At 39.7% G+C, this 16,691-nt stretch overlaps 1 protein-coding gene and 1 long non-coding RNA gene across 2 annotated transcripts; both read right to left on the bottom strand.

Annotated features, from left to right (window-relative positions):
* Positions 1-6,520: 6,520 nt before the first annotated feature.
* LOC115194826 (nidogen-2-like) lies at positions 6,521-15,894 on the bottom strand. The gene is made up of 6 exons (XM_029754743.1): positions 15,733-15,894; positions 15,158-15,221; positions 14,444-14,517; positions 6,918-6,975; positions 6,728-6,823; positions 6,521-6,644 (listed from the first exon to the last, which is right to left on the bottom strand). The coding sequence occupies exons 1-5, from the start codon at positions 15,877-15,879 to the stop codon at positions 6,744-6,746; spliced, it is 423 nt and encodes a 140-aa protein (XP_029610603.1). The 5' UTR covers positions 15,880-15,894; the 3' UTR covers positions 6,521-6,644; positions 6,728-6,743.
* Positions 6,979-8,383, bottom strand: LOC115194876 (uncharacterized). The gene is made up of 3 exons (XR_003878523.1): positions 8,277-8,383; positions 7,683-7,746; positions 6,979-7,037 (listed from the first exon to the last, which is right to left on the bottom strand). It is a non-coding gene; the product is annotated as an uncharacterized LOC115194876 (long non-coding RNA).
* Positions 15,895-16,691: the final 797 nt, after the last annotated feature.

Raw genomic sequence — 16,691 nt, 5'->3', positions numbered from 1 at the left:
AGTTGCCTCATTAACCCAACGAGAGATCCCGTTGTCGGGCCATTAGCTAGTGGTGTAAAGTACTTATGTAAAAATGATCTAATTCACACACTTATCAAGAGAACGTCCCTGGTCATCCCTACTGCCTCTGATCTGTCGGCCATTAGCTGGTGGTGTAAAGTACTTATGTAAAAATTCTTTAAAGTACTACTTAAGTAGTATTTTGGGGTATCTTTACTTTACTACTTCTATTTATTTCAACTTTCACTTCACTACATTCCTAAAGAAAATAATGTACTTTTTACTCCATACATTTTCCCCGACACCCAAAAGTACTCGTTAGATTTTGAATGATTAGCAGGACAGAAAAAATGGTCTAATTCACACACTTATCAAGAGAACGTCCCTGGTCATCCCTACTGCCTCTGATCTAACAGACTCACTAAACACAAATGCTTCCTTTGCAAATTATGTCTGAGAGTTGGTGTGACGCTGGCTATCCGTAATCAAATAAAAAAACAAGAAAATGGTGCCGTCTGGTTTGCTTAATGTAATGAATTTGAAATGATTTATACTTTTACTTTTGAACTTTAGTATATTTTATCAATTACATTTAATGTTGATACTTCAGTATATTTGCTGAAACTTTTAAAACTTTACTCAAGTAATATTTACTGGGTGATTTACACTTTTACTTGAGTCATTTTCTCTGAAGGAGTCTTCATAGGCAGTGAAGAGAGTAGTAGAGGAAGATGGGTCCAGTTTCAAGGGATCCTGAGAGGCTCCCTGTGAGTATGCCGAGGCCAATAGAGAGTGATAGGAATAACAGGTGTTTCAGTAAGGTTGGTTTCTTAGCATTCATAGCCATGGTGATCAACTGTACCGCAGAAATGGAAGATAAATCACTCAAAATATATGTTGTGGCGGTAGCTGCAGATAACTCATCCCAACGAGAGACAACCAGAGAGATTTTACTGAGAAGAGTTTACTGAGGTTTACTGAGAGTTTACTGAGTTTACTGAGATTTTACTGCAGAAGAGTTATAAGGTGTGATGAACGATAGTGTCCCGTTCTCCCTGGCTGCCGGCCTGCTGTAGGACAAAGCCCATGCAGTAGAACTCAGCTCACGTAGACTTGCATCCAAGCCCATGTAGACTTGCATCTTCAGAGCGTAGCTTGATTGTGCGTCACATGCAATCAATCAAATCAATCAAATTGATTGATAAAGCCCATCTTACGTCAGCTAATGTCACAAAGTGCTGTACAGAAACCCAGTCTAAAACCCCAAACAGCAAGCATTGCAGGTGTAGAAGCACGGTGGATAGGAAAAACTCCCTAGAAAGGTCAGAACCTAGGAAGAAACCTAGAGAGGAACCAGGCTATGAGGGGTGGCCAGTCGTCTTCTGGCTGTGCCGGGTGGAGATTAAAACAGAACATGGCCAAGATGTTCAAATGTTCATAGATGACCAGCAGGGACAAATAATAATAATCACAGTGGTTGTCGATCATTCAGAGTATCTCTATTGCTCCTGCTGTCTCTAGAGAGTTGAAAACAGCAGGTCTGGGACAGGTAGCATGTCCGGTGAACAGGTCAGTGCTCGATAGCCGCAGCAGAACAGTTGAAACTGGAGCAGCAGTATGGCCAGGTGGACTGAGGACCACCCATATCTTGTTGTTGGGGACCACCACCCATAAAAAAACAGTGTCTGGCTAAAGAGACAAGACTAACAAGGGAAATCCATGAACTAATAGTACAGGTAGATAGCAATAAAAAAAGATACTACAGAGATACAAAATAAGTTAGAGAAAAAACAAATAGAACATGAGGAACTTATTCAAGAACAATCTAACGTCATCTATTACAAAAATAAAGCAAACTGTATGGAATATGGAGAAAAATGCACAAATTATTCCTGAATCTCCCATACAGGAAAGCTAACAAAAATAATTTGCAGAAACTCGTTACTGAAGACGGAGTCATCTATGATTCTCCCAATTATATTTTTAAAGAGGAAGCTAATTATTTTAGGCAGATGTTCACTTTTCCGTCTCATCCTTTCCCACTGAATGAAGATTATACATTTATATTTACATTTTAGTCATTTAGCAGACACTCTTATCCAGAGCGACTTCCGTATTATGGTAAGCAATACTTTCCAAATAATATAAAAAATTGAAAATTAACAGAAGTATAGAAAGATCAGTGTGAAGGCCAAATTACAGAAGAAAATCGCTTTGAAACTATTAAGTCCTTTCAGTCTGGGAAACCCCAGGGCTTGATGGCATACCGGTAGAGGTATATCAAGTTTTTTATATATATATACTAAAAGCTCCATTGTTAGATTTGTTTTAACTACTCCTATAGAAATGGTAGTCTGTCAGGTACTCAGCAGGAAAGTCTGATATCTCTATTATTAAAACACTACCCAGATGGCAAATATAAAGACCCAGTCTATCTAAAAAACTGGAGGCCCCTTACACTTCAATGTTGTGAGGCAAAAATACTAGCAAAATGCATAGCACTCAGAATTAAAAGAGTTTTACCTGGTATTGTTCATCCTGATCAGACAGGTTTTTTACATGGATGATACATTGGAGATTATATACGACAACTACTAGAAATAATAGAACATCATGAAACATATAATAAGCCAGGAATGGTATTTATAGCGGATTTTGAAAAGGCATTTGATAAAGTAAGACTGGATTTTATTTATAAATGCCTGGATTTTTTCAATTTCGGCAATTCTCTTATGAAATGGGTAAAAATAATGTATAGCAACCCCAGGTGTAAAATGGTAAAATAACGGCTACTTCTCAGAGAGTTTTGAATTGTCAAGAGGAGTTCAACAAGGGTGCCCAATGTCACCATATCTATTCGTTATGGCCATCGAATTGTTAGCTATGGAAATCAGATCCAATAACAACATTAGAGGATTAGATATCCAAGGTTTAAAACAAAGGTGACCATGTATGCCGATGGCTCAAGTTTTAAATTAAGTCCGCAAGCTAGATCTCTGCAATGTGTCATTGAAGAGCTAGATAACTTTTTTGTACTCTCTGGACATAAACCTAATTATGATAAGTGTTCAATATTATGTATTGAATCCTTAAAAAATTCTACTTTTACATTATCCTGCAGTTTACCCATAAAATGGGCTGATGGTGTAGTAGACATACTCAGTATTCATATCACAAAAGATATAAATAAGCTCTACACAATGAATTTCAAAATAGAATGTGCCCATCTATATAATGAATATGAATTGGGTGGGTTGAGATTATTAAACATAAAAGCACTAAACCTCTCTCTAAAAGCTTCACTCATTCAAAAGTTTTACTTGAACCCTATATGGTTCTCAAGTAGATTACTAAGAAAAACTTATCCATTGTTTAAAAATGGCCATTTTGCCTTTGTGCAGATTGCCATGTCTCATTTTGGATTCATTGAAAATGCTACTTTTTTCAAAGTATCTCTCTTTTTCAAACAAGCATTGCAGAGCTGGCTACAATTTCTATGTCACCCCCCTGTAAAGATAAAACAAATATTACAACACATATTATGGCTGAAGTCAAATGTGCTGGTTGATAAAATACCTGTATTTATGGGAAATATGTTTGAACAGGGTATTTTGTTCATAAATGATATTGTAAATTGGAATGGTAGAGTTATGGCCTTCATGGAGTTATCAGAATTGTAAAGAAAGGTCTGCTCAATCCAAGAGTACAACCAATTGATTACAGCATTACCCCAAAAATGGAGGAGGCAGGTGGCAGCGGGAGGAGGTAGTGAACTGGTCTGTTTGCCCAACATAAAGGATCAAAACTTGCGGAGGAATAAAAATAGCATAAATAGGAAAGTATATAACTTTCATTTGAGGACCAGGATGTTTACAACTGTGCCATACAGATTGCAAAAAAGTTGGGAAGAGATTTGAGTTGATATATAAAACGCCAGATTCAAGACTTCGTGCTTTTCAGCTAAAATGATTATATAGAATTCTTGCTACCAACAAAATGTTGAATATTTGGGTTATAAAATCATCGAAGCGCTGCAGATTTTGTTGTGAGGATACAGAATCAATCGACCATTTGTTTTGGTATTGCCCTCAGGTAGCCTGTTTCTGGTCTCAGGTTCAGGAATGGCTGAAAATGCATAGCATTGATCTAGAATTGACCCTAGAAACAGTACTGTTAGGAGATCTGGAGAGACAGTCAATTACTAACATACTAAAACTCTTAGTAAAAGTATTTATCTTCAACTCGCAATCTGTGGATTCTATTCGATTACATAGATTGAAATTGTACGTTAAACATCACAGCATAGTTGAAAGATATGTGTTGCGTGGAAACCCGAAGTGGGTGGCCAGCAGAGATAGATGGGATGGGCTGAGGGAAACTGAGGGTTGGAATGTGGAATTGGAGACAAGTGGGAGTGGAGTTGCTGTGTGGGAGATAGAATGATGGTCAAAGATAAAAGTCAAAATAAAACATTTAAAAAAGTACATTTGAATGACACTAAGCGGCAGTGTTTTTACAACTAATGCCAGATTGCCTGAGGCTAATTCCGTGCAAGTGTTTGTGAACATGCATTTACACACCCTCTCATTCAAATAAACACATGCAAGAACACACACATACATGTAATAGTGCCAGACATGCACACAAACATATACAGTTGGCGTTGCTGTTATGATTTAGTTGTCCTTGATGTCCTTTGTTTTAAATGTATAAATTTTTTTTTAATTGCGTTGTTTGCTGTTTTCTTGTCTTTTCCTTTTTTCTCTTTAGTTCATTCTCTTGGTTGTTGGTGCATTTGGGGGTTCTTGGGGGTGGGGAATGGAATTCATTGTATTTATTTTTCTTCATGGGGGGCTGTGGGAGGGGTCTTGGAGGGTTCGGGTTCACGTTTTTTGGCCTGGTGGTAGATCGGCCAACATGCCCTTGAGCAGAGCATTGACCCCGGATGCTTCTGTGTCGCTCTGAATGGGAATCTGTTGGACGACTGGGATGATGTAGTTATTGAGCAGCTTCACTGCAAGTATATTGTATGTTTTGAATATTCAATAAAGTAATAAATTATAAAAAAAATATTTATTTTAATAAGAAAATAAGAAAAGAAAAAAGGACTCAGCCAAAGCAGTACGACTCAGCCCACGCAGTATTTATGGATCCCCATTAGCTGCTGCCAAGGCAGAAGCTACTCATCCTGGGGTTCAGCAAAATGAAGGCAGTTATGTTTTAAAAACATCATACATTCATAACAGATTTCACAACATTAAGTGTGTGCCCTCAAGCCTCTACATCTATAACACAAAATCCAAGTGTACATGGGTGTAGCGTGCATGTTATCCTGTGTTTGTATGCATGTCTGTGTTGCTTCAGTCTCCACTGTTCCATAAGGTGTATTTTTAACTGTTTTAAATCTAATCTTACTGCTGACATGAGTGTCTTGATGTGGAATAGAGTTCCATGTAGTACTGTGCACCTCCCATAGTCTGTTCCAGAAAGTATTATCTTGGCAGCAATTCGACCGAAGGCCTGATTCACGCCGTCTCCTCTGAACAGTTGATGTTGAGATGTGTCTGTTACTTGAACTCTGTGAAACACATTTGGGTTGCAATTTCTAAGACTTGTATCTCTATTGAACATATCCTCTGCAAGAGAGGTAACTCTGGGTCTTCCTTTCCTGTGGGGATCCTCATGAGTCATCGTAGCGCTTGGTTTTTGAGACTAAGAACGTTTCTTCAAGTGCAATAATCCGCATTGACTGACCTGTCTTAAAGTAATGGGCTGTTTCTCTTTGCATTGAGTTGTTCTTGCCATAATATGGACTTGGTCTTAAAATAACAAATAGGGCTATTTTCTGTATACCACCCCTACCTTGTCACAACTGATCGGCTCTTACGCATTGAGGAAAGAAATCCCACAAATTAAGTCACCTGTTCATTGAAATGCATTCCAGGTGACTACCTCATGAATCTGGTTGAGAGAATGCCAGGAGTGTACAAAGCTCTCAAGGCAAAGGGTGGCTACTTTGAAGAATCTCAATATATTTGTTTAAGATGTGATTCCATGTGTTATGTCATAGTTGACATCTTCACTATTCTACAACGTAGAAAATATTAGATGAAAACCCTGGAATGAGTAGGTGAGTTCAAACTTTTGACTGGTACTGCAAATAGTAGATCTAACCTATAGAAAGCTGATGGGATCCTCTTTCTAATAGAAGCCATGAGGCTGTTCTCACAATTGCATAGGTTATAGAAATGTTGCGCAACATGAGCTCATGAAATGTTTTACATTTGCATTGATGTCAGAGTGATTAGAGGGACAATAGAGTGCTGAGTACCAGGCAGTTAGCAAGTGTGGTAGGCTACTAATGACCATCACCAGCATCAGAGCTTGGAGAAGCCTAATTACTAAATGGTCACGTGGAATTTGACTGCCTTCATTTCTTGTAACTGCCGGTAATACAGTCCTACTCCTTCCTCCATTTCCCAGAAATGGACTGGTTCAGATAATCACACCAACAATAAAGTAAGTAAATCAACAGTTTAATCTCTGGATTTCGTCATGCATTTATATGGGATGTGAATCAGTTCCTGTCGTACAGTAAAGACAACTGTCCGTCTTTTCAAAGACTTCATTCCAACGCCTTTCATCTACAATTAGACAAAAAACATGCAGAATCAGCTGCAAAGAAATAACATTTAGTGAATGAGTTTGTACATGCAGACACACACACCTTGGTGGAACAGTTGCTAGCAGTTGATAGCAGTGCCTGGTGGAGTCTCCGTACCCTGAATCTTCTGTCCAGTAGTGGTCACACACCAACAGTAACCTACCAGAAATAGACATGTTGAACATACAATATTTACTGTAACATTCAACTGAATTGGAGAATTTAGTGTGTGTATATGTGCATCCGTGTTAACCTGTAGAGCCCGAACATTGCTTAGGGGTGTATCGTCCAGCGGCGTCACACGTGGGGATGTAGGCATGTGTTGCGGCATATCTAGCACGCTCACAGGGGGTCATGGGTCGTATCCCAGCATCTGGACACAGGTAACATACATTAATTGTAATGTGGACATAACATTGCAGCACATGCATGCCGGAATCTTGGGTTGCGTCCCATATAGTCCCTGGTCAGAAGTAGTTTATACGGAATAGGGTTCCATTTCAGATGTAACCTAGGTACTTCCTGGCTAAATATTGAAATTGCGCTACTTGTTTAAAAGCCCTGTGCAGTCAATTCAGTTTCTGTCTTCTGTATAACAGCTGATGAAACTAAGACTGAAAGTGGGGGTAAGTTGTGTCAGTGTTACTTCCTGACAATCCAATCATACATCCAGTTGAATGATCAAACCATTCATATCAGAATACCTCAGTCCAGCATCTAGACACCAATATACATCTCTGGAACAAGAGGAGTGGCAGGTAGCCTAGCGGTTAGAGAGTTGGGCCAGTTACACAAAGGTTCCTAGTTTTAATCCCTGAATGTCAAGTTAAAATATCTGTCTATGTGCCCTTGAGCAAGACAACCTTCCCTCCAGTGTCACGGTTGATAATGGCTGCCCAAGGGACAACTGGTTATGAAACAAAACATTAATACGTACGTGTGTGAATAGGACAGATCAACACCCACTAACGTTTTTATTAAAATGTTGGTGAGTAAGTGTGAGGTACATCACTCTTACCTCCCAGAGCAAAAGCTGTGCTAACAAGCAGAATGATGGTCAATATCGCCATGGTGATAGTCTCCTGAGAGAGAGAGAACAAGAGCGAGATTAGTTGAGCATTTTAAATCATCTGGAATGGCTGTGGGTACTAGAGGAGAGGTTCAGGAAACCATGTGTTAAGTACAAAACTTATGCAACAATTGCTAAACCCAGTCCTGAGGACCCCAACATGCGAGTATCGGCAACACGGCGCGCTACGATTCTTCCACTAAAATTCAGGTATCATCTAATCTATTGTATGTGGTTGAAGAGCCTGGCACACAGGAATATGAATCCTTCCCAAATGGCTCCTCATTCCTTATGTAGTGAACCACCTTTGAAGAGGGCCCACAGTGCACTACGCAGCGAAGGGGAAGCAGACTAGATCTTGACAGAGACTACTATTCACTACAAAGGTAACTATTAGTCTATGCTCTTAAATTCAGGGGGTCGACCCACAAAAAGGGGTCATATATATATATATATATAGTGCACTACACTTGACCAGGGCCACATAAGATTAACGTGCCATTTGAGAGGCAGCTAGTCTACTAAATAATATCACAAGCTCACCTTCTGCACTCTTCCAAGGGATTCACTGGTTGTCTCTCTGTTGTCTGTGAGTTATGGTCTACCTCTTCCACCTCTCCTTTTAAAGGATCTGTCACAGGTGTGACTAGTTGCCTCATTAACCCAACGAGAGATCCCGATGTCCGCAATTAGCTGGTGGTGTAAAGTTCTTATGTAAAAATTGTCTAATTCACACACTTATCAAGAGAACGTCCCTGGTCATCCCTACTACCTCTGATCTGTTCGCCATTAGCTGGTGGTGTAAAGTACTTGGGGTATCTTTACTTTACTACTTCTATTTATTTCAACTTTCACTTCACTACATTCCTAAAGAAAATTATGTACTTTTTACTCCATACATTTTCCCTGACACCCAAAAGTACTCGTTAGATTTTGAATGATTAGCATGACAGAAAAAATGGTCTAATTCACTCACTTATCAAGAGAACATCCCTGAAGATCCCTACTGCCTCTGATCTGGCAGACTCACTAAACACAAATGCTTCCTTTGCAAATTATGTCTGAGAGTTGGTGTGACACTGGCTATCCGTATTCAAATAAAAAAACAAACAAGAAAATGGTGCCGTCTGGTTTGCTTAATATAAGGAATTTGAAATGATTTATACTTTTACTTTTGATACTTAAACAACCTCTCTGGGCTAGGTGGCACCAAATCGTCCCACCTACGTAACAGCCAGTTGAATCCTGTGGTGCGATTTTCAAATACCTTCGAAATGCTATTACTTCAATTTCTCAAACATATGACTATTTTACAGCTATTTAAAGACAAGACTCTCGTTAATCTAACCACACTGTCCGATTTCAAAAAGGCTTTACAACGAAAGCAAAACATTAGATTATGTCAGCAGAGTACCCAGCCAGAAATAATCAGACACCCATTTTTCAAGCTAGCATATAATGTCACAAAAACCCAGAAGACAGCTAAATGCAGCACTAACCTTTGATGATCTTCATCAGATGACACACCTAGGACATTATGTTATAGAATACATGCATGTTTTGTTCAGTCAAGTTCATATTTATATCAAAAAACAGCTTTTTACATTAGCATGTGACGTTCAGAACTAGCATACCCCCCGCAATCTTCCGGGGAATTTACTAACAATTTACTAAATTACTCACGATAAACGTTCACAAAAAGCATAACAATTATTTTAAGAATTATAGATACATTACTCCTCTATGCACTCGATATGTCCGATTTTAAAATAGCTATTCGGTGAAAGCACATTTTGCAATATTCTAAGTAGATAGCCCGGCATCACAGGGCTAGCTATTTAGACACCCACCAAGTTTAGCCTTCACCAAAGTCAGATTTACTATTAGAAAAGTTTGATTACCTTTCCTGTTCTTCGTCAGAATGCACTCCCAGGACTTCTACTTCAATAACAAATGTAGGTTTGGTCCAAAATAATCCATAGTTATGTTCCAACAGCGACGTTTTGTTTGTGCGTTCTAGACACTGTCCCAATGGTAAATAACGGTCACGTGCACGGCGCATGTCGTGACAAAAGATTTCTAAATATTTCATTACCGTACTTCGAAGCATGTCAACCGCTGTTTAAAATCAATTTTTATGCAATTCATCTCGTAACAAAGCGATAATATTCCGACCGGGAATCTGCGTTTCGGTAAATAGAGGGAAAAACAGAAAGACGGGGGCGGCCAGTGCACGAGCCTAAGCCCTTTGTCCTCTGATAGACCACTTAGCAAAAGCGCTCGTGTGTTTCAGCCAGGGCTTTGAATTATGTCATTCAGGTTTTTCCCGGGCTCTGAGAGCCCATTGGAGCCGTAGGAAGTGTCACGTAACAGCAGAGATCCTTTGTAATGGATAGAGATGACAAAGAAAGCCAATAAATGGTCAGACAGGCCACTTCCTGTAAAGGAATCTCTCAGGTTTTTGCCTGCCATATGAGTTATGTTATACTCACAGACACCATTCAAACAGTTTTAGAAACTTTAGGGTGTTTTCTATCCATATCTAATAAGTATATGCATATTCTAGTTACTGGGTAGGAGTGGTAACCAGATTAAATCGGGTACGTTTTTTATCCGGCGGTGTAAATACTGCCCCCTAGCCCTAACAGGTTAACCTAGAATATGCATATAATTATTGGCTTTGGATAGAAAACACCCTAAAGTTTCTAAAACTGTTTGAATGGTGTCTGTGAGTATAACAGAACTCATATGGCAGGCAAAAACCTGAGAAGATTTCATGCAGGAAGTGGCCTGTCTGACAAGGTGTTGTTGTTCTTGCTTCTGTTTATTGAAGAGTCAGGATCTTAGCTGTAATGTGACACTTCCTACGGCTCCAATAGGCTTTCAGAGCCCGGGAAAAACCTGAACGATGTCGAGGTAGCCTCTGGCTGAAACACATTATCGCCTTTGCCAAGTGGCCGATCACAGGACAAAGGGCTTAGGCTCGTGCCCGAGTCGACCCAGTGATATATTTTCTTTCGGCTGTTTACCTAATTGCAGATTCCCGGTCGGAATATTATCGCTTTTTTACGAGAAAAATGGCATAAAAATTGATTTTAAAAATTGCCATTTTGCCTTTGTGCAGATTGCTGTCTCATTTTGGATTAATTGAAAATGCTACTTTTTTCAAAGTATCTCTCTTTTTCAAACAAGCATTGCAGAGCTGGCTACAATTTCTATGTCACCCCCCTGAAAAGATAAAACAAATATTACAACACATATTATGGCTGAAGTCAAATGTGCTGGTTGATAAAATACCTGTATTTATGGGAAATATGTTTGAACAGGGTATTTTGTTCATAAATGATATTGTAAATTGGAATGGTAGAATTATGGCCTTCATGGAGTTATCAGAATTGTAAGGAAAGGTCTGCTCAATCCAAGAGTACAACCAATTGATTACAGCATTGTAATGGAGGAGGCAAGTGGCAGCGGGAGGAGGTAGGGAACTGGTCTGTCTGCCCAACATAAAGGATCAAAACTTGCGGAGGAATAAAAATAGCATAAATAGGAAAGTATATAAGTTTCATTTGAGGACCAGGATGTTGACAACTGCGCCATACAGATTGCAAAATAGTTGGGAAGAGATTTGAGTTGATATATAAAATGCAAGATTCAAGACTTTGTGCTTTTCAGCTAAAATTATTATATAGAATTCTTGCTACCAACAAAATGCTGAATATTTGGGTAATAAAATCATCGAAGCTCTACAGATTTTGTTGTGAGGATACAGAATCAATAGACCATTTGTTTTGGTATTGCCCTCAGGTAGCCTGTTTCTTGTCTCAGGTTCAGGATTCTATTCAATTACATAGATTGATATTGTACGTTAAACATCACAGCATAGTTGAAAGATATGTGTTGCGTGGAAACCCGAAGTGGGTGGCCAGCAGAGATACATGGGATGGGCTGAGGGAAGCTGAGTGTTGGTATGTGGAATTGGAGCCAAGTGGGAGTGGAGTTGCTGTGTGGGAGATAGAATGATGGTCAAAGATAAAAGTCTAAATAAAACATTTAAAAAAGTACATTTGAATGACACTAAGTGACAGTGTTTTTACAACAAATGCCGGTTTGCCTGAGGCTGATGCCGTGCAAGTGTTTGTGAACATGCATATACACACACTCTCATTCAAATAAACACATGCAAGAACACACACATACATGTAATAGTGCCAGACATGCACACAAACATTTACAGTTGGCGTTGCTGTTATGATTTAACTGTCCTTGATATCCTTTGTTTTAAATGTATTTTTTTTTAAATTGCGTTGTTGTTTGCTGTTTTCTTCTGTCTTTTCCTTTTTTCTCTTTAGTTCATTCTCTTGGTTGTTGGTGCATTGGGGGGTTCTTGGGGGTGGGGAATGGAATTAATTGTATTTTTTATTTTTTATTATTTTTCTTCCTGGGGGGCTGTGGGAGGGGTCTCGAATGGTTGAGGGACAGCTATTGGGGAACTGTGGGGGGGGATCTTGGAGGGTTCGGGTTCACGTTTTTGGCCTGGTGGTAGATCGGCCAACATTACATTTACATTTTAGTCATTTAGCAGACACTCTTATCCAGAGCGACTTACAGTAGTGAATACATACATTTCATGCATTTTTTTTTGTACTGGCCCCCCATGGGTATCGAACCCACAACCCTGGCGTTGCACACACCATGCTCTACCAACTGAGCCACAGGGAGGGCTCAACATGCCCTTGAGCAGAGAATTGACCCTGGATGCTTCTGTGTGTCGCTCTGAATGGGAATCTGTTGGACGACTGGGATGATGTAGTTATTGAGCGGCTTCACTGCAAGTATATTGTATGTTTCGAATATAGAATAAAGTAAAAAAAATTAAGAAAATATTATTTTAATAAAAAAATAAGGACTCAGCCAATGCAGTACGACTCAGCCCACACAGCATTTATTATGGATCCCCATTAGCTGCTGCCAAGGCAGAAGCTACTCATCCTGGGGTTCAGCAAAATTAAGGCAGTTATACATTACCATACATTCATAACAGATTTCACATCGTAGTAAGTGTGCCCTCAGGCCTCTACTCTACCACATATCTATAACACAAAATCCAAGCGTACATGGGTGTAGTGTGTATGTTATCGTGTGTTTGTATGCATGTGTCTGTTGCTTCAGTGTATTTTTATGTTTTTTAAATCTAATATTACTGCTGGCATGAGTTCCATGTAGTACTGTGCACCTCCCATAGTCTGTTCTGGAAAGTAGTATCTTGGCAGCAATTCGAACATGAAGGCCTGATTCACGCAGTCTCCTCCGAACAGTTGATGTTGAGATGTGTCTGTTACTTGAACTCTGTGAAACACATTTGGGCTGCAATTTCTAAGACTGGTATCTCTATTGAACATATCCTCTGCAAGAGAGGTAACTCTGGGTCTTCCTTTCCTGTGGTGATCCTCATGAGTCATCGTAGCGCTTGGTTTTGGAGACTAAGAACGTTTCTTCAAGTGCAATGTTCCGCATTGACTGACCTTCCTGTCTTAAAGTAATTGGCTGTTTCTCGTTGCATTGAGCTGTTCTTGCCATAATTTGGACTTGGTCTTAAAATAACAAATAGGGCTATTTTCTGTATACCACCCCTACCTTGTCACAACTGATCGGCTCTTACGCATTGAGGAAAGAAATTCCACAAATTAGGTCACACCCGTTAATTGAAATGCATTCCATGAATCTGGTTGAGAGAATGCCAAGAGTGTACAAAGCTGTCAAGGCAAAGGGTGGCTACTTTGAAGAATCTCAATATATTTTGGTTTAAGATGTGATTCCATGTGTTGTCATAGTTGAAAATATTAGATGAAAAGCCTGGAATGAGTAGGTGTGTTCAAACGTTTGACTGGTACTGCAAATATAGTAGATCTAACCTATAGAAAGCTGATGGGATCCTCTTTCTAATAGAAGCCATGAGGCAGTTCTCACACAATTGCATAGGTTATAGAAATGTTGCGCAACATGAGCTCATGAAATGTTTTACATTTGCATTGATGTCAGAGTGATTAGAGGGAATATAGAGTGCTGAGTACCAGGCAGTTAGCAAGTGCGGTAGGCTACTAATGACCATCACCAGCATCAGAGCTTGGAGAAGCCTAATTACTAAATGGTCACGTGGAATTTGACTGCCTTCATTTCTTGTAACTGACGGTAATACAGTCCTACTCCTTCCTCCATTTCCCAGAAATGGACTGGTTCAGATAATCACACCAACAATAAAGTAAATAAATCAACAGTTTAATCTCTGGATTTCTTCATTTATTTATATGGGATGTAAATCAGTTCCTGTCGTAGAGTAAAGAACACTGTCCGTCTTTTCAAAGTCTTCATTCCAACGCCTTTCATCTGCAATTAGACAAAAACATCCAATATCAGCTGCAAAGAAATAACATTTAGTGAATTAGTATGTATATACACACACCTTGGTGGAACAGTTGCTAGCATTTGATAGCAGTGCCTGGTGGAGTCTCCGTACCCTGAATCTTCTGTCCAGTAGTGGTCACACACCAACAGTAACCTACCAGAAATAGACATGTTGCACATACAATATTTACTGTAACATTCAACTGAATTGGAGAATTAATGTGTGTATATGTGCGTCCGTGTTAACCTGTAGAGCCCGAACATTGCTTAGGGGTGTATCGTCCAGCGGCGTCACACGTGGGGATGTAGGCGCCAATTGGGCCATGTGTCGCGGCATATCTAGCACGCTCACAGGGGGTCATGGGTCGTATCCTAGCATCTGGACACAGGTAACATAGATTGATTGTAATGTGGACATAACATTGCAGCACATGCATGCCGGAATCTTGGGTTGCGTCCCATATAGTCCCTGGTCAGAAGTAGTTTATACGGAATAGGGTTCCATTTCAGATGTAACCTAGGTACTTCCTGGCTAAATACTGAAATTGCGCTACTTGTTTAAAAGCCCTGTGCAGTCAAATTCAGTTTCTGTCTTTTGTATAACAGCTGATGAAACTAAGACTGAAAGTGGGGTAAGTTGTGTCAGTGTTACTTCCTGACAATCCAATCATACATCCAGTTGAATGATCAAACCATTCATATCAGAATACCTCAGTCCAGCATCTAGACACCAATATACATATCTGGAACTAGAGGAGTGGCAGGTAGCCTAGCGGTTAGAGAGTTGGGCCAGTAACAAAGGTTCCTAGTTTTAATCCCTGAATGTCAAGTTAAAATATCTGTCTATGTGCCCTTGAGCAAGAGCACCTTCTCTCCAGTGTCACGGTTGATAATGGCTGTCCAAGGGACAACTGGTTATGAAACGAAACATTAATGCATACGTGTGAGAATAGGACAGATCAACACCCACTAATGTTATTAAAATGTTGGTGAGTAAGTGTGAGGTACATCACTCTTACCTCCCAGAGCAAAAGCTGTGCTAACAAGCAGAATGATGGTCAATATTGCCATGGTGATAGTCTCCTGAGAGAGAGAACAAGAGCGAGATTAGTTGAGCATTTTAAATCATCTGGAATGGCTGTGGGTACTAGAGGAGAGGTTGAGGAAACCCTGTGTTAAGTACAAAACTTATGCAACAATTGCTAAACCCAGTCCTGAGGACCCCAACAAGCGAGTATCGTCCACACGGCGCGCAACGATTCTTCCACTAAAATTCAGGTATCTAATCTATTGTATGTGGTTGAAGAGCCTTGCACACAGGAATATGAATCCTTCCCAAATGGCTCCTCATTCCTTATGTAGTGAACCACCTTCGACGAGGGCCCACACTGCACTACGCAGGGAAGGGGAAGCAGACGAGATCTTGACAGACTTCTATTCACTACAAAGGTAACTATTAGTCTATGCTCTGAAATTCAGGGGGTCGACCCACAAAAAGGGGTCATATATAGTACACTACACTTGACCAGGGCCACATAAGATTAACTTGCCATTTGAGAGGCAGCTAATCTACTACATAATATCACAAGCTCACCTTCTGCACTCTTCCAAGGGATTCACTGGTTGTCTCTCTGTTGTCTGTGAGTAATGGTCTACCTCTTCCACCTCTCCTTTTAAAGGATCTGTCACAGGTGTGACTAGTTGCCTCATTAACCCAACAAGAGATCCCGATGTCGGCCATTAGCTGGTGGTGTAAAGTACTTATGTAAAAATTCTATAAAGTACTACTTAAGTAGTATTTTGGGGTATCTTTACTTTACTACTTCTATTTATTTCAACTTTCACTTCACTACATTCCTAAAGAAAATAATGTACTTTTTACTACATACATTTTCCCCGACACCCAAAAGTACTCATTAGATTTTGAATGATTAGCAGGACAGAAAAAATGGTCTAATTCACACACTTATCAAGAGAACATCCCTGGTCATCCCTACTGCCTCTGATCTAACAGACTCACTAAACACAAATGCTTCCTTTGCAAATTATGTCTGAGAGTTGGTGTGACACTGGCTATCCATAATCAAATAAAAAAAACAAGAAAATGGTGCCGTCTGGTTTGCTTAATATAAGGAATTTGAAATGATTTATACTTTTACTTTTGAACTTAAGTATATTTTATCAATTACATTTAATTTTGCTTCTTCAGTATATTTGCTGAAACTTTTAAACCTTTACTCAAGTAATATTTTACTGGGTGATTTACACTTTTACTTGAGTCATTTTCTCTGAAGGAAGCTACATTAGGCAGTGAAGAGAGTAGTAGAGGAAGATGGGTCCAGTTTCGAGGGATCCAGAGAGGCTCCCTGTGAGTATGCCGAGGCCAATAGAGAGTGATAGGAATAACATGTGTTTCAGTAAGGCTGGTTTCTTAGCATTCATAGCCATGGTTAGCAACTGTACCGCAGAAATGGAACATAAATCACAGAAAATAGATGTTGTGGTGGTAGCTGCAGAGAACTCGTTGGGTTATGAGATTTTACTGCAGAGAAG

Source organism: Salmo trutta, chromosome 5 (assembly GCF_901001165.1).
Source record: "Salmo trutta chromosome 5, fSalTru1.1, whole genome shotgun sequence".
Taxonomy (NCBI): Eukaryota; Metazoa; Chordata; class Actinopteri; order Salmoniformes; family Salmonidae; genus Salmo; species Salmo trutta.
This window is presented reverse-complemented; position numbering and strand designations above follow the sequence as displayed.

Excerpts from the sequence above, each read along its gene's own strand:
- LOC115194826 (XM_029754743.1), bottom strand. The coding sequence starts at position 15,879 with ATGGCCGACATCGGGATCTCTTGTTGGGTTAATGAGGCAACTAGTCAC. Across the intron at positions 14,518-15,157 it reads CACAGCTTTTGCTCTGGGAG|ATGCTAGGATACGACCCATG; the intron begins GTAAGAGTGATG and ends ACCTGTGTCCAG. Across the intron at positions 6,976-14,443 it reads ATGGCCCAATTGGCGCCTAC|ATCCCCACGTGTGACGCCGC; the intron begins ATCCCCACGTGT and ends ACACATGCCTAC.